The 18,965-nt window shown below is 42.4% G+C and overlaps 1 protein-coding gene across 2 annotated transcripts in view; it reads right to left on the reverse strand.

The window, feature by feature from the left end:
• The window catches only part of Sec8 (exocyst complex component secretory 8), a 117,125-nt gene that overhangs the window by 81,902 nt on the left and 16,258 nt on the right, over window positions 1-18,965 (reverse strand). For both annotated transcript variants that reach the window (XM_037426751.2, XM_075876189.1), the window contains exons 8-10: window positions 15,188-15,383; window positions 9,606-9,790; window positions 4,733-4,939 (exon numbers count right to left, since the gene is read on the reverse strand). In XM_037426751.2, coding sequence (XP_037282648.2) covers window positions 4,733-4,939; window positions 9,606-9,790; window positions 15,188-15,383 — 588 coding nt within the window. The remainder of the gene's footprint in view (window positions 1-4,732; window positions 4,940-9,605; window positions 9,791-15,187; window positions 15,384-18,965) is intronic.

Below are 18,965 nucleotides of genomic sequence, written 5' to 3' on the forward strand. Positions count from 1 at the left end.
TCAATGATCATATTTCCAGCCAAATCATATCGCAAATTTCATCACACTGGCCATTATTAAATTCCTTACTTTACCAGAAATAATGCGTGAATGGTCACATGATGACGTGCCGACGCAGAGAGGAGCAGGCGACATGCTGCCCGCGTGTCACCACTGTGTTGCAGTGAAGCACCTCCTGTTTTCTTCAGGCGCACATTTTAGTTGATGAGGACTGTGTTATCTTTTTTTTTTTCTCCCGGTGGCAGCAGTGAGGCCCACCGTTCCTCTGTATTTTGGCAAAAACTAAGCTTAGGTATTGCGAGAAAACATGACCCTAGGAGCCGCAAACTAGCGGGCATAGCAAATTATCAGCCCTTATTATTTCGAATAATTGCAAGTTTCTTGCACTCCATTTTTTCTTTGTACGTTCTGTTAATTCGAAAACCCACTTAATTCAAAAATTTCTCGCGGCCCCAGTGACTTAGAATTAACGAGATTTCACTGTATAGTTACATTCTCTATTTTTACCACTGTCTACTATAACACTATATCCTTAATGTATGATTTTATATGTCTCACTCACAGCCTCGCGACTTCGAAACCTTCTTCTGCATCTGTTTTTATCATATGCATAGTATCGCTTGTATTGTATTTTAATAAAAACTAATTTCATTTCACCTATAAGGGCTTATAATGTCTGAATAATGTGCCTGAGCTTTTAGTACCGTACTCCTCCTAATCAAAAAGATAGATTGATTGACTAATTGATTAATTGATTGAATAATGTACAGTGCAACACCGATTACACGACTTTCAGGGGACCATGCAAAATTGTCGTATAATTCAGACACCGTATAATCAAAAAATAAAGATAGCGATACTCAGCCTGGCTAGAAAAACGGGTACAGAGTGTCTGAATAAGCCCACGGCACGACCTTGAGCCTTTGCAAGGAAGGTATATTAATTCTTGCCAGTGCCAGTTAACGGCTGCGTTACTTAGTTGAGGGAGGTGCGAGCGAATCTTTATTCTCAACCTTAAAAACAAGTGAATCCAACGCACATCTTTCTACCAATAAATAAAGTCCAAAATTGCCTGCCTGTGAAAACTAAACCGAAACCACATTGCCACCAGCCTCCTGTCAGAAGAGTTAGGCACAGCGTCGTCACTAGTATAACATAATGGCGACGGACCACAAGTTTGCATAGAATGCGTTCGTTTGCAACTGAGCTATGCGCATTGTAATTTGTAACCTTGTGAAGTGTAACTAGTAGTGGTTTTCCAGCTGCTTTTAGGAACATTGCCCTCAAGTGAAAGCAATTATGTACAGTGAAAACAGCTACGTCACACCCTTATGTGTACACAAGCCAGTGACTGCAAGTGTGACAAAGGCAAGAGACCAGCTGTACGTAGACCAGGATAGGTTCCACGGATCGAAAATGTGTAAATATCAGCTTCTCGGCTGGCTGAAGCTACTCTATGTGGATAGAGCTTGACTAGCTAATGACCCCGGACACGTACACACGCGATCAAGGCATATGTAGCAGCACATGAACTTCCAGGTGAATAAATTTTCCATTCTTGGAAGACGTCCGTCTCACTATCTACTATTCCAGTCGTCAATACAGGGGTAAGCAAGTTTATGTTACGCCCTCGTGAATATTTGGTTGATGTTCGATTTGAGTAAAGGTTGTTTTTTCTTTCTGACAGAATAAAAGTCGTTGTAAGATGCGCGGAGTCCGCGTAAAATTGTGTTGTATAACCAAGGGTTTTAATATATTGTTTCTATGGGGTTTTTGCCGGGACCAAATTGATTCGTTAAAATGCGGGTCGTTTCGAAACCGGGGGACGTATAATCGAAGTTTTAGTGTATGTAAAATCAGTACTTTTCAGTTATATAAAATACCTTATGCATTTCCATTATAGGTAATTGTATATTATGTCTGTTTTATTGCTAAATTTGTACATTGTTTCACATCTTTAGCCAAGGTAAAGGCATTTGTTAACACAAAGAAAATTGCATAATTGACATAAAATATTTTCTATGTTTTTCTTTACCTTTGTAGAATATGTTTTTGCTCTTCTATAGTGATGTTTGAATGGCACATATACTAACGAAAATTGGGGGACCCTTAATCATTGCCTTTAACCCCCGAATGCAGAGGTGTTACTTGACTCGTTCTTGACTCCAAACAGTCTTGCCGTTCCCCATAAATCGTTCTCGAACTTGCGAACGACTTGAAGGCGACTTGCCTCGGTCGAAGTCAGGACAAGTTTCAAGTCAGCTGCGGGGCTAGCTTGAAAGCGACTTCATGCGTTATTTCAACATGGCCACCTCTGGAACGGACGTCGCACCGAGGGTGGCCGCTTTTGAGTTTTTTTATTACTGCTTGCCTCACCATAAGCGTAGCATTTTCTGAGGCGCACTGCCTGCCGAAAATTCCTCGACCCGCTTTACCTGACCGAGAAAATACGATGGAGTTGTGCGACGAGCAGCAATTCCCCGCTCGGTACAGATTCACGAAGAATATCATGCGGCAGCTGCTGGCTATGTTGCCGCTTCGTGAAAGTGGGGACAACCGAAGACAGCCTGTGCTTGTGACAGCCTGTAACAGACAGTCTACAGCTACTGATGGTTCTCAGGTTTTACGGTGCCGGCACTTTCCACATAGTCACCGGGAATCTCATGCGCATTTTGTAGTCGACAGTGTGCCATGCAGTAGGAAACGTTACACTACTCTTCGCAAAGCACCTGTACGCGATGTTGGTGCGCTTTGCGCAGCCAGACTTTTATGCGGGACTTTTATGAAATGGCGGGACTTATGTGGACTTAAGTTATTCGGGACTTTTTTGAAGTGGCTGAGTTCCCTGGCGTTACACGATGTGTCGACTGCACACACGTGCGTATTAATTGCCCTGGTGGTGGCGCCGCCGAAGTGTTCAGTAACCCCAAAGGCTATTTTTGTTTTTTTTAAAACACGGCATTTTTTTGTCTCTTTTGGTACAAAATTGACCCAGTGCTGTATCTGTGGGCCTCGTCTATCCTTTCGTGCCGTCTAGGGCGCTGTTTCTCACTCAGAAAGGCATCGCTTGCAGCACAACGCTACAAAAAATTTCACACACAAAAAAAGAGGTGCCCCTATCACAAGTTTCCTGATCATGTGCCTCACCCTTCACCATCATGCAGCGAGACATTACCGCACCCCGCGAGACAAAATTCTGCTGAGGGCAATGTCCTGACCCCCGCTTTTTCTCTTGTTTACCAAGCTCAACAAAAGGATACGAATCACTTTTGTTCCCCGAACTTGTTTTTTTTTATTTTTTCATATATAACTGCGATTTATCCCGCTACAAGCATGTTCACAGGCGAACATAAAGGCGAATACCGTGAAAATCGCGTTACCTCGTGAGCCAGGTCAGCACAAATACACACCGTGGCGTTCGATCAAAAAAAAAAAAAAAAAAAAAGACGAAAGAACCTAACACGATGCTTGTTTCACCTCCAAACAAGTAAGCGTGGAAAACCTGCCGCATTTGGGTGGTCGCTAAAACCAGCGGGCAACGAAGGCTTTACAGAAGCAACACCGCGCATCGCTGGGGCGGCAGGCACCACATGCTGTTCTTTAGCCGTAAAATGGCAAAGATATGCTTATGGCACTTTGTTTTTACAGTTATTTTAAAACGCAGTCTTTTTTTTTTTCTGTAACACGTGCCTTACATGAACAACTTCATTATTAAGCTCGTTAACAGGCGAGCAGCATGTTTCTGCTTTGAAGCTCGTTCTAGACTTGACCAAGCAGGACAGCTTGAGCATCTATGAAACGCGAAGGCTGACTTGGCCGTATTGAAGTCCTCTCCTTGCTTCACGCCGACCTACTGAAGTCAAGTCGAAGGCGCGAGCCAAGTAACATCTCTGCATTCGGGGATAAGAGTTGAGCGCGATAGCAAAACCCGGCCCCTAGAGCACCCTTCAACCGCTAAGTGCATACTTATTCATGTTTTGTTACATACACATGCACGCACACAAACACGTGCACAGTAGATTGGACCAGCGCACACTATTATCGCCAAATAGGCTCGTTTTTGTCGTGACACCTGTCAAACAAAATGCGTTAAAGGGGCCCTGAAACACTTTTTCAAGTAACCATGGAATAAATTTACTAGAGCTTATTGGCTCACGAATTCAACGCCGCAAAAATTTTAAGTATCCGTCCAGTGCGAGTGGAGTTACAAAGGTTTGTCACATGCTACGATTGCATTATCTCTTCTCTCATCCCTTCAAAAGCGCTTGAAGCTAAGCAGAGAGGGGTGGCAGGGCAAAGAAACTACCGCGCCTCGTGAACTTGAGCACTTTTTTTCTTCGAATGCGCGGCTTTTTCAGTGTGATCGTGCGCGCAAGCGTGGACAAGTAGCGGCCTCCAGCGGCTATCTCGTTAACTTGATTTTTTGGTCACAGACGCACAGACGATTTTTCGCTCACAATCAACGGGGCCAATGCCGGCGGTGGGTTTTCTGCGACACGCGCTCTTTTATGCTATCACGTTAAAATGCGAGTTCTTATGCAGTATACGATGTTTTATATTACGAGTACAATAGGGACAAGAATTAGCCCATTGTTCTTGTCCTTTTATTTTTTATATTACTGATGCTGTAATGAATTCCAAGTAAACTGACTGACTGATTGATCCATCAATTGAACAACACAGCACAAACAATACATGGCAGCATCACAGCTTAAGTGGAAAGGGAACTTACCACCACAGCATGCATGTTCTCCAGAACACACTCATGTCCAGAGGCCACACTTCGAAATTGCTCAAAGAGCAGATCCAACAAGTCTAGGAGTACACGTGGTTGCAAAGCTAAAGCTGTCTGTGCAGAACCATTGTTTGTGTCAAGAAGCACCTGGCTTGTCCGGCGCACCATTGCCAATAGTTCAGTCTCGCAGCGTTCCTTGATGAGCTGTCAAAAGAAAACACCAAATCATGTACACTCATGTTTGCCACGAAAGTTAAGGACCTCATAACTCATAAACTGAAAGACCCCTGAAACGATTTTTTGAAATTATGTAAGTACTTAGGCTGGAAATTTATCAAATCATGTGTACCTTAACTGAAGCAAAGCATCTTGTACCTAGGGAACTATGACTGGTGAAGTGCTACCTTTCTCACCAGCAGTGCTTCTCCTCCAACTTCTTGTCCACGTTTTTGCCATTTGGAAATCTGATAATCAGTAAACACTAGGAACTTTGCGGAGTAACTAAAACTTTTTGGCAACAATTACCGCTCAGCAAAAACATCTGAACTGTGGTTGCAGTCCACTGACAAGAAGTGGCAGACACATACAGAAAGACCCTGCCGTGAAGTGCATGCCAAGAACCCAATGCTCACAGTGCCGGTGCACTGCAGGCACTTCGCTCACCAGCACAGACATATGACATCATAGCTTGACACGTAGCCAAACACTAGGATTACAGTCCACAATGCAGCACGCTTCTTATAAGATGTTAGAAGAAAAAAAAACCTTGAAATTAAAAATCAAAACAGTCGTGCAGCTTGTCTAAACATGGAGCATATAATACAAGCAGACAACACTCGCTGTTTACTGGCACTTCCAGAGCCTACTGGTAAACAGTGACTATGCATCATTTTTCTCCCAGTGTTTTCTAATAACAATAGATTGCAAAGTGCTTATAAAATTAAGAATAAAATTTATTAGCAATAAATTTGGAAAATTTACCCGTGATGTCATGGTGCAACCAATCAGATCAGTCACCAGTTGAAGTTACTGCTCAATCTTACTGTAGTGGCCCACTGCAATCTTTTTGCAGTACGCACGCAGAACTTTACTAATCAATTACAGGCAATATGCAAAGTGTCTAAACCTGTCTATTGAAGATCTAAAAAAGTTACACAACTGGCTCAATGGGTTTGCATACAACTGTGGAAGCAGCTCAAGGGTCCCGTTAACACAGGCTGTGCTCTCCCACTAGGATATAAAAGGGGCCCTGCAGCACTTTTTTAGCATGATCAGGAAGCACTGCTGATAGGTAGTTGAACGTTCCGAGAACATGTGAGCCAGACATTATAGTGCGGCGTGTGGCCTAGAATTTACAAATAGTTCTCGAAGTCAGCTAGACTTCCTATATCCCCCTCTTCTTCTTATAAATGATGCCATATCACTAAATTTCTGTGCCACATACCCACGTCCACAGTGGTTGGCTGATCTGAGCATCGTGAACTGCATAGCGACCGTGGCTGCCACAGTATGCCGCCCCGTGCCCGCACGCACTCGCAATTACACAAAGTAAGCCGTACATTCAAAAAAGAAAAGAAAGTGCTCAGTCACGATGCGCGCTGACGAAAAGACTCATCTTCTTGCCCCACTTGTGATCCACCACCCTGCACAGCTTTCAGAGCTATTTGCTGGCACGAAAGGCAAGCGAAAGTGATTTAAGTGTGCAATAAATATCTAACTCCCCTCATACTTGATGGATTCTAAAAACTTTTGTGTCGTGTGATTCATGAAGCAGCATACACTAAGGGTGAGGTTAAATGTTGCATTTAACAGGAGTTCTGATTTCTGAGAGAGGAGCTGTGATGCAGAATTCAAGTACAAAACCAATGATATCAGAGGAGACTGTTCCCTAAGAGTCTACTGTATTCCATTATAACTCAGAAAAATGTTGCAGGGCTGCTTTATACATGCGAAACCTCCCTAAGAAACATGAACAAGAAGTTCTCGCAAGTTGTGATACGAACATATCAGTTGAAATCAATGTTGCCCTCTCTAATAAAGCTACAAAAACGAAAGCTAAAAAACTAGGCAATCTGTTTTCATTTGTCTCTAGGAACATTTTTTCTTTAAACAAGCAAAAAAGAGCACAGTAGATTAGAGCACATGGCAAAGCATAGCACAACGTGGTAGCTTGTATCTTCTTTCACATCTTGCTGGTTGTAGGTCAACCATTTATGTCGTGCCTTTCTGTGTCCATTCTAGGTAAGTCAAGCCTTTGAATGCAAATTAGTTGAGAAAACGTTCCCTCACGGGTACAGTTCACAACTGCCAAAATGTTAGCAATGAGCTTGCTATGGTTGGGTAGTAGACGGTGGCATCCTGCCAGCAGAATGTGAATGCTCGGGGCTTCCCTCTGCAGATTGTACACCAGAATTGACATGTGCAGGTAAGCAGAGGGACAGAAGCAACAAATTGTTGACGGAGCTGGCTTTAGCAACAAGGAGGTGTTACCACCCCGTCTAAACCTACACTAAGCCGTTTGTTGTCCATAATATTTATATTTAGCTACAATATCTAGGTGCACTAAAATGATCTCCAGCAGGTCCTCTTCAAAAAGAGAGCCGAAATAGATGGTCTGCAACCAATAGCATGATGGAGGTTGCTCCTGATGTTTCAAAGATTGACTAAGACCCAAACAACATTGCGGTTTGTCTGGAAGCAATGTGCAAAGCATCACTATCAGGATACAGCATTACGAGGGTGTATTGTACAAGTAAAACCAGGAGAAGAATGGAGTCAAAGAAGGTAACCTTCTAAAGGTTGGTTGCCTAATACCATGCTCCTCATTTCGTTGATGCAGACACACTATGAGCTCAGCACTTGGTTGAGCCTCCCTCGTTCCCAACGCAGAGTAGCACTTATACAAGAAAAATGGCTTTTGAACAAATAATTTCTTTTAACCCTTACAAAAGGGTATAACTACAAGAAAAATAAAGTTGAGGGTGCAAATTGCACTCTTAATTTACTTTTGAAATTTCTTAAGGAGGAGGAAATAAAAGGCTGTGACAAAGTGGCTGCATGCCTTAAAATACGTGCCACCATGCCACCAGATAATACTACAACACCATAATTACATGACTACAATGCCATAATTACATGACATTTGATGCCACATCATCATATGAGATTTACATCAGACATAAGGCATTACAACATAAGCCCACTCTGTTTCTCAGCTACAAGCCTAATTGAAAAGCATGGCGTGTTATCCCTTATGCCAGTGCGAAATCTTACAATCTGCATTTACAATAAACATAACAATGTAAACCAATTCTCCTTAGACATTAGACATTGTTTTATTTTTGATGTGTAATGTGAGACATTCTTTTGATTAGAAATCAAACTTGAAAAAATGTAGCAGTCTTTGCAATGGATGGTTAATTCAGTTCGCAAGTGCAAAGGTTTCGATTAGATATCCATAGAACCAAAAGAAGAACAAGAGCTTGAATCAAGTTCTGTGTTATAGATTAATCTTGAGTAACCAAATGCTATATTTCCTTGTTAGTGCTGTACGTTTTTACTATTTAAAGTTCCGATGTGGGATGTTCTGTGCTTCCAGTATTCTGAGCATTTAAATGCTACAAGTAAAAGCAGACGAGAATCGCATGCCTATTATTGATGCACATCTTCCTCATCACTAAAGTAGTACATGGGTGATTGCAAGAAAAAAGAATGCAATTGGAACAATGCCCAAAATGCATTATAGCATTTGGGACATCAATCCAAGTACATAGCACTAAGCATTTTATTTTGCTAATTACACAATGAAACATACCTGATGTGGGGAAATCAATGCAAGCATAATACAAGTCTGCAAGCGTGTGACTGGAATATTTGTTTATAAATATGATAGATCAAGGTTATTCACAATTAAAATAATAATATAGTAGCAATTGAACTTGCACAAAGCAGAAAAACAATGAGAAACCAAACTTGGTTACCATTACAGAATGCATTCGAAACACTTGGATATGTCAATATTCATGGCACTATGTTGCACTATGTCAAGGAGCAAATGCCAAGGAGCAAATGCAAGCTAGGCACTTTGCATGTAGGAGGTGCCTTGCCTTAACCAAAGGTAAAAGTCAACTGTTAAGCACTACTTCCCAGGGTCTAGTATAGAACACCGTGTAGTGTATGCGACAAGAGATGCTGCGCCTGGATCAACAGCATCTGCATCTTCAACCAGAGGCATGTAGCATCTACGCCACCCCATCTCTCAACGATACGTAGCTGCTCCGATGGAAAGAATTCAGCAGTGCTTTCTTTTCCACTGCACAGTACTACAAGGAAGTACCATCAGGGCGTGGTACCATCACTTATTTGTTCCACTGTTACTGCACAGTGGATGGTGCTACCAGTACCAATGCCTAAAATACAGATACGAGCAGTACCATCAGCAGCACATAAAGCCACCAGCACCTTCACATGGCAGCACCATTCCTCCATTAGGTTTCTACTGGCATATCAGATGACACTGTCTTAACGATCAGCCCATGCAAACAGTTATTCAGGGAAGCAAAACTGACATTTAACGCATAAAGAAGAGTGCACGTAGTCTCCAACACTTGTGTCTGTCAGATTGTTTCTTTGCTTCATCCCCGTCATCATTGTGCATTATATGTTCTTTCCTTGAGTATGAGCCAGCTAGATCAGCAGAAAGCCCTGTTGACAAAATGCTAGTATTGGAACATTCTGTAAACTCCTATGGCTCAGAACATTGGCAAAGTAGAAGCACAGGCAGGAAGAAAATCAAGTTGGGAAAATGTAGTACACACAATGTACAACACCACAAAGGTTGAAAATATCAAATGAGCATCACTACACCTACCTCAACAGTATCAGGAATGCGGTTGAGCAAAGCCAAGCACTTGACCAAGATGGCCGTATATTTTGGTGCCAGATGTGGTGCTTCGCCAAACTGGCCAGATTCTTCCAGTCTTAGCAAACTATTCATTTCAGGTTCACCAGCTAAAAAGCTGGAAGCTGAAGAGCTCAGTGTTGCAGCGCTGGAACCTGCAGAACGCATGTAGCACTTCATAAGAAAAACATTTTAAGAGGATGACGACGCCATACTATTACTACAAGAACGAATTAATACACCTTCTTAACAAAGATGCTACCAAAGTTCAAATCTTTCCACAAAATTCATTAATCCTAATCTTCAAAATTTAAAGATTTCCGAGATATGAACAGAGGTAGACAAGTAGTGTATTGATTCACATAAAATTCAGTTTAATGATTTTTTTTATGATTAGCAACAGTAGAGTACCTGTGACGTAATTACAGTGTAGACCACTTATAATGTAATCGCTTCTAGTGAAGCACTACTTACAATGCGGTCTTTTTATACTCCTGTTTACCCTCCCATAAAACCCATTGTATACGCATACCGCTTATTGTGCAGTCCCCCAAAATGAAAGAGCGGTTATAATGCGGTTGCCGGAAATTGTTTGTGACAAATGCGGTAGCGAGTGGGCTTCTGAAAGGAGGAGCGCTGGGTGCGCCACTAGGGAGCAAACGACGAGGTCGTTACAAAGAAGGAGGGGACACGGAGTGAACGAACAAAGGGCAGAGGGAAGAAAAAGAAAATGAAAAAAAGACCACAACACTGCACGGACTCGACGAGTAAAGGAGGAGGGCGGTTGCCTTGGTGACCAATAAGTCTTTGCACCGGCGCTGACGCGGCTACAGCGTACTACGTCGCTAGCGTGGCTTCGGCCGCGCGCCGCTCAACGTGGCACATGCGATCCCATCCTTATCAACTACGTGCGCTTAAAAGTTTCCTGCCGCGAAAGACGCCCTCGTTATCGAGCTTGCAACAAATAACGCGTTTGCTTCCTTGTTCGTAAATTGAAATCCTATTACGGTTTTATGACGCGAGCTTTCACTTTTGCTGCCAGTGCGCTGTCATATGTAAGCTCGACGAGTTGTCGTCACTGCTGATCTGCCAGCCACGAACGCGAACTTTCATATCATGCAAGCTGTTCGTGGTTCACTGCAAGTGCGATCTTTTTGACGCCAAATCTTCATGTTCTGAACAAACCGCGACAACATTCCAAACGGCAACCTAGGCCTAAACAGCGTTGGTTGCGCCTCGATCGGTATAGCGGTCACATGAATAAGTTGTGGTTTGGTACCGAATCAACGAAACTCTTTGCGGTGGCCGCACTTGACGAGAAGAGATCCATATCGTTAATTAAAATGAGGCCAGCACCTACAGTGCTCAAACAGTGGTTCACGATTTGATTGCGATGTCTTAAATCGGGTGTACGTGCACCGATGAAATCGAATGGTTGGCGTCTTTCAACGCGTCAAATTCTGGACGTGATTCGACATAGTTTCTATGTATTGCGCGTAATCGAGGTGGTCTAGTAGTGGGTGAATTTCTGCGATTGTGCTTTTATTTGTTAGACCTTCCCCCCACCTTTTTGCGTTCATTTCATTGGCATTGCGTGTCTCTGGACGTTAAATTCTTTTAACATTCAGAAATTTAAATGTTAGCAAGCACGCATCACAAGTTTCAATTTTCAGACACGCTTATGCAAGTGCGGCCCTTGAAAAACGCTGTTTTGGTTATAGTGTGGTATCACACTTATAATGCGGTTTTTTGCAACTCACATTATAAGCGGTCTATACTGTACAATACAGTAGATTTAAATAATCAGGTTAGTACACTCAATAATATTGATTTCACGAGACGGGGAAAGAAAGAGTGTCTTAAATGACTAAATATTTTATCAAATGCATCCAGAAAACAAAAAAATGTGTGTTGCAACAAACACACTAATTTTCTTAATATGTAAATCCTCTACTTATTTTGTATAAGAGCAGTGTAAAAACCAATTTTCATCATCCTGTAACTTCGTTCAACAAGTGTTTACAAGACACCAGTGTTTAATTAGCCTAAAACATGCTCTTGATCACTCCCCATCACCGTTAACACCCTCACACACATATGACTTTAGTTTTTACACAGGTCAAATGACTGAAGATTGATAGTTTGTCCACCACAATGTAGAAAGTAAATTTTACACCAGCCTGGGGTCGCGGCTGAAAGCTCTTCATTCTCAAAAGCTTCCACTATGCTTGAGCTATGGATAAAATGACAAGCACTTTGTATTGAGACAAAATAAAGCTGCTGTGTCTAAGATTTGCATGTGGATGAAAACCATGGCCACAGAAATGACGATGCTAACAATTTACAATACATTCCCTCTATATATGTATCCACATGTGGGCGAACAAGGCCGAGAAGATTTTGTACTGGTGCTTCCCCCTAGCGCCAGTGACGATTGGCCGTATATAGCTTGAGGAAAAAAAATGAAGGTCATGTGGACTAGTTTCTCTTTATGAATTGCATTTATGACACCATCTTTACAAGCTCTTTAAAATTAGTGATTTTTGCAAAGAATAACAGAGAGCTGAGACAGTTGGTACGCATATTGCATGGGCATGCGCCAATAAGTTTTTGTGCCTTCTTTTCCGCCATCGTGCGCACCTTAGTCGAGATTGTGGCGCCCTGAATTCCTTCTTTTGGTATACGTGGGGCAGTTTGATAATTAAATGGGATACATGATAGCATCATGAAAATGCACTAAGTTAACATGCTCAAATGGCATATAAGTGCTGCAGATACTTTGGTGGCATATACATTGCTGGGAACACTGTTCTACAGACCAATGACGAGACAGAATCTTTCTGATCTGGCGCTAAGTGCCACTACAAATTTTGCAGTCACTTCTTTTCTTTCTACTTTTTCTCGTCTCTTTATTGCTTCTGCACCACACGTGCTAACCAACATCTCGCGCTACAGCTTTGGGCTAAGAGAATGCAAGAAACACTGAATTTCAGGGCAGGCATATTTTTTGCTATACGGTGAACTGCTACAGCTGTTTTCTCAGGTGAGAATAACGACACCATGCTGGGCTGAGTACAGGAATACAAAAACTCATGTCATAACCTCTGCAATGCATTTTTGACGAGACGAGCCTATTTAGCACAACCCAGAGAGAATTAGAGCAGTTCCCAGGAAAGCAACCTTGAAAAAAATTATAGGAGACAGTCCTCCTGAATTATGTATCTATACTTTACTGCGTCACCAATAGAGGGGGGAAGGCTGAGGGGGTTAGACTCTGCTCCCCCCTCCTTGAAAAAATTTGACAACAGCCTTGCTCTACCTCCCTGTAGTTTAATTCCACATTGGTATAATTATTGATGAACTGGAAGTCAGTTATCAGGCATAATTTCTCATTCACATTTTTATGAAGCCCGGACTATATATGTCCTGCATGCTTGTGACAATGTGGCATGGCACTTTATTACATGTTTCTTGGTGTGTTTTTTTTTAACTTGTAATGTTACTTACGAACGAAATAGAGTTGCCCCATAAGTGTTACAAATGCCTGAAGAACAAACACTATTAAAATAAGTACTAACAGAGACAATAATAAAGAAAGAAAAGTGGACAAAAAGATAACTTGGCACTGACAGGTCTCATACTGGTGGCAAGTTATCTTTTCGTCCACTTTTCTTCCTTCCCATTTACATTTTAATAACCTACCCTATACTTTCCTTGGCATCATTGTCTGCTAGTTCTCATTGCTATTGTGTAACAAAAAAAAAAGAACAAGCCCCTAAATTTATTTATTTTCTTCATTTATAGTGATGTAGAAGACTTGATGGTGTAAGGTAGTATGTGCGGGATTATTGGTCAACTGCCAGCCCGTAATAAGATCCGGTGCTGTGATGCCAACAGGCAAAAAAAGAGTGATCCACACTCATTGAAATGGCTACTGGCAGTGCTGAACGACGCCCTCCCCCTATTTAAATAAACATATACACCGCATAAAGTGTACGGAGGGACTTCGCTTATTTTGAAATAAAATCCAGTTTTAGTGGTCAGCATTGTGTTAGCACACTCTAAATCTAAATCCCCCACCTGAGAGTCGTCTGTCTCGCGTCACTGTTGCCACGCACAACGTTGCCGCGCTTTACTGCGCGGCCATTGACACTAGTAGCGGCAGAGCAAAAGAAGTGAGACCCACAGCAACAACAACAGCCACTGAACAAGTTCCTGCCATGGCCTGCGACATGGCAGGCGTGCTTGGTTGCGGCATGCCCAATTGCAACGTCTAGCGGTTCTTTTTTTCATGAATCAAACAAACGAACTAGCAACATTTTATTACGTCTCTTGATGCACGGAAGGCTTTTTATTAGGTGAAGCTAGTTCGATTAGTAGTGATTAATTGTAGGTGGTAGCTCTGACGTCAACAGGATCATTTTGCAAATGTCCTACTCGTAGCGCACGTGTTCTCATGCATCTACATTAATTTCTCGGTAAGTATGGCACTGCTATACTTGTTGTTTTAGACGTCATACATTGAGCTTTCACTCTGACATAAATTGTTATTTGACTTTAGTGCCCCTTTAAAAAAAAAAGAAAATTGATAGTTTGTATGAGGATTACTGTCTAACTGCAGCAGATTGTGATTGAATGGTGGTCATCAGTAAATAAGGTACGAGTAGATTGTGATTGAATAGTGGTCATCAGTAAATAAGGTACGAGTAAACGACAGCAACAGAGGGAACTATTTACATATGTGGCATGCAGGATATAGCTTGCAATGAAACATCCGCGATAGAGCTTGTCACCCAACCTCACATTCCCGCCCTGTTTTCTTTTGGGGAGTAGCTAGCCAAGCAGGCTAGGCAGCCTACGTGAGCGGTTTGCAGTGTGAAAAGCACTGCACTGCAGGGGACAGGGACAATTGATTTGTGAGGTTTAACGTCCCAAAACCACCATACGATTATGAGAGACACCGTAGTGGAGGGCTCCGAAAAGGGGACAGGGACAAGTAAGTGAGGATTTCCAGAAAAGGAGAGAAAGAGATAAGGGGGTGTTGTTGAAGGGGAGAAAAAAAAAGCCTCTGCTCAATGCCTCTTTTCTCTGAATTGCGACAAGATGCTTCACAGCCAGTCTTCAACCAGTGTGGCATGCTGGCACAAGTCTGTGCTTTTCTCCTCTAAAACATTGTCTGCATCGTTTGGTGTCTTCAACAGTACTCGGAATATGGGGACAGTGGAATTGCCACCTTAATATCAGCACCTCCTCGCAGCCATACAATTAGAAAGGATGGATGACTATTATTATTATGATGCTATACACATAGTGAAACAAAGTATTAAAGTATGATGCCACTTTCAACTTCACCACAGAGAAATTGGACTGCATAACCATTACTTATTATCCAAGCAGCCCATAAAAAACAAGAAATGTATCAGTGAAGATGGCATATGTTAACCCTACCAGAGGACATCTGAAAATAGTACGAAAAAATTTCTGTACATGGCAAATTACAGCTATCATAACTTTTAAATGTATCCACATACAATGAAAAGAATAAAGCTTACTCCTCAGTTCTTGAGAGCTGATATTCTGCCCTGCTGCTACATGAGCAGGCTCCACAAGTGCCGACCTTGTCTGAGAAATGGGGCCAAACTGCACCTTTCTGTCTGAATTCTGGCGCCGAAACTTTTGCAATGCCTCTGTCGTTCTCCTCAGGTACAAGTGCCTATGCAGTTCATCCACAAGGTCTTCATACATCCGCTGAAAAAATAGCAGACATGAATTGAGATCTATCTATGAAGGGTAGCTATGGTGTCCTACTTCTCATAATAACATTGCCATAAGTTGCAAGAAAGCTGCGGGCACACCTTAAATTCTCTCCATCACACAAAACAAAGTAGTTAAAGAATCAGTATTTGTTAAGCTTACCGCTCACACTGTGATACGAAATATTCACACTTACAACTTGATCGAGCTTCTTTTTCAGCCAAACTGCACTTCACGCTGCCCGTCAAATTTTCTCAGTCTTCAAATAATTCATGGCTCTACTAAACTCGGGGACAACTTTCCGTGGCAATGAAGGGATAGCTATGAGGTTGGAGCTACCACACATGTACTCCTCTGCTAAATAGCCCAGCTCGACTTTCTTTTCAAATGACGGCAGAGTTCGAATAATACCACCGTATAGAACTTGCAACGTCTGCTTACACTGCCATTTGTGAGTGAAATTCGACACAAGCTCCCTCGAAGAGTTGTCCTAATAGCTGGACGGTGACGCGCGCTCACCTAAAGTCAATGATGCCACTTTGACCATGAGGTGCACCTAAAATGTATGACGTTTTCAGACGTGCAAAATGCAAAAGTACACTTCATTAAGCAAAACAAATAATATCTCCTTGGTTCGAGCAGTACCTCTTTATAAACAGCATCCTATATAAAATAAAGTAATGTTTATTGATTTTCGTGATGAAAACAGACGCATTTGTGGGACTATATTTTTCAGTGGTGGCAAGTGCCCATTTGGTTCCGTAGCCTTCCCTTAATTGCCACAGAAAGTTGTCCCCGAGTATAATTCTTTCAACAACTTCTCCTTGCAACAAATAGTTTACCTGATGTTATTGTGAGTGAACATGACCCCAACAAATTTCAAAATGTACTAACAAATTTATTGAGTAATGATGTGTAATGTATTCCAAAATTTCTTTTCATTTGTCTTTTTTATAGCACATTATGCTTCCTATGTATTTTGACTGTCTTGAAATTTCACCTTATTTCTTTGTAATGTTACTTTTATTATATTTACTCAATGAATGTTTGAATGTTCCTTTCCTCTTACGTATGCTCCTCCGTAATACCCCAACCGTGACCTTCAAGGATTAAAAAAGAATGATGATGTTCAACTCAATACAACTAAATTGGCATTAAACCTGATGTAATGAAGTTTTTCGCAATAACCAAAGCAGGACTTTCTAATTTTGACTAAGATTAGTTTTTCTTCCCCGAGTGCTGTAACGTGTTGTGTAAAAACATCCTAGCCACCCAGATTGGTATGTGGGGTTTAACGTCCTAAAATCACCATATGATCATGAGAGACACCGTAGTGGAAGGCTTTGGAAATTTTGACTACCTGGGGTTCTTACCGTGCACCCAAATCTGAGCACATGGGCCTACAACATTTCCGCCTTCATTGGGAATGCAGCCGCTGCAGCCGGGATTCGATACCGCGACCTGAGGGTCAGCAGCCGACTATCTTAGCCACTACACCACCGCGGCAGGGCGTCCTAGCCACCCTAATATCATGATGACCTTTGTTTAATTTTGCCATGAATGCATGTCATACTCACGCATGGCATGGACAATGGATTCAAGAGACGGCAGTGCTGTTACCCAATATGTGGTACTAGGAGCGGTGGTGCTTTAATATCGTAAATGCTTTCACAGGAACACTACGATGATAGCTTTCATTATTTCATGGTTTACAGCACTGACCGTCTCCTCAAAAATTCCTTGTTTGGCCTGCTCCCACAATCACTCCATTCATTCTCCCTACCGTCTACCACCTGGTCATAAATAATCAGGGGCAGGCGTCGGTCACCGGTAAATACAATGCCACAGACACTTTTACAATACTGCGGATACATCACAATTCTAAATTTAAAAGCACTGAAAAATCTTTCACGATATTACCAAATAATTGAAGCATGGCCATCACTTTAATAAATCAAGTTTCAACTGTATGACATGGTGCAGAAAAAGAGAGAGCAGCTGAACATGAAGAAAACATGGCAGATAAAGCATACTAAATGGATTTGGCAGAATATTGTAGGAGTAGCTTAAATGCTTCCTTCATCAGTGACAGCTCTGCACAGTGTAGTAGACAGTATCCACGCATCAACCAGAGAATAACTAAGCATAAATGGCCATTGAGTGGAGATACATCAACTAATCTTCGCGACAGCCCACCCAATTAAAAAAATTATTAAGCTTGCATCAATATATATTCATGTACAATTAGTTTCATAATTTTTCCATACTTTATTGTCAGTATACTTTTATTGCTCATGTTCCACATAAATGGTTCGTTAACACTATCATATTATGTGCCAAAACCACAATATGAAAATTAGGCATGCTATCATGGGGATCGAATTAGTTTGGACCACGTGCAGTTGTTTATTGTTGTGCCCAAGTCTAAATATACAGGTGTTGTTCCATTTTGTACCTATCAAAATGCTGCCAGAGTATGAAACCACATCCTAGAGCCCAGCTGCCCAACAGCTTAACCTCCGAGATACCACTGTGGTTAAAACATTTCAATACGTGCACCAATTTTCCCTTTAATCACTTGCTACGAAGGGTAAGAAACCGATACTAATAATAATAATAATAATAATAATAATAATAATAATAATAATAATAATAATAATAATAATGTTACGCTGAAGCGGCAACGTGTGAAGGAAGGAAGAGGAGAACAAAGTGGTCTGTTTTGGAAGCAGCTCGGTGTCGGCGTAGCTGCCCTTTGCCATTCGTTCTTGAATAAACACGCCCCATTATAACAGTTTTTGGTGAGAGGTGCTGGGTATGATAACGGTGCCGCCAACGAACGACGAACCATCGACCGCTGAAGCGCAATGCGTAGTTACGCCTGCGAGTCCACACCGAACGTCAATGCCTCTGCAAAAGGCAATCTGTGTCAAGGCCAGCAATCGAGCCCGCTTGACGCGATCAACTCAACGACGTCATCAAGCGGCGGCGCCGGTCTCTCACGCAACACACCATGAGCTCCCTTAGCCCACAAAGCCCCTTGAAGTAATCGACGCCTTCCAGTCTGGCAAGTCTTACGCAATGCGTGGCAAGATCCCTCATCCTTGGTGCAACCACGTGCAGCGGCGGGCCCCATTGGAGGATTCCGCCATCACGGCCAGTGGCGCTTCTGGTTGGACATTTGGTTACTCAAAGGATCCACCCGGTGCCTATAAAAAAAAGGCAACGCGCTGCTGGCAACGCCCTGCAGCGCGTTGCCAGCAGTAGACCTATGTGTCAGAGAAGCCTCTCATTGCTTCGAGCCCTTTCGCTGTCGGCGCGGCCGGTGTCCTTGGCAGCGGCGAGTTTCGTGGTGCCCATTATAACCGCGTCAGCAGTGCGCTTCGTAACAGAGACAGAAGCCGACGGATGCGTGCGAGAGAAGGCATTACGGCTCTTCGAGCCCCTAAGCTGTCGGCCCCAGTGCCGAATTCGTAATGCCTCTATTTCTATGCTGCACATAAACCTTGCCTTAGCTCACCGTCGTCTCGTCCGCTCGTCTATCAGCTCTGCGCAGAAGCAGTTGCGAGCCGAGTA

This window comes from Rhipicephalus microplus, chromosome X (genome assembly GCF_043290135.1).
Source record: "Rhipicephalus microplus isolate Deutch F79 chromosome X, USDA_Rmic, whole genome shotgun sequence".
In the NCBI taxonomy this organism is placed as follows: domain Eukaryota; kingdom Metazoa; phylum Arthropoda; class Arachnida; order Ixodida; family Ixodidae; genus Rhipicephalus; species Rhipicephalus microplus.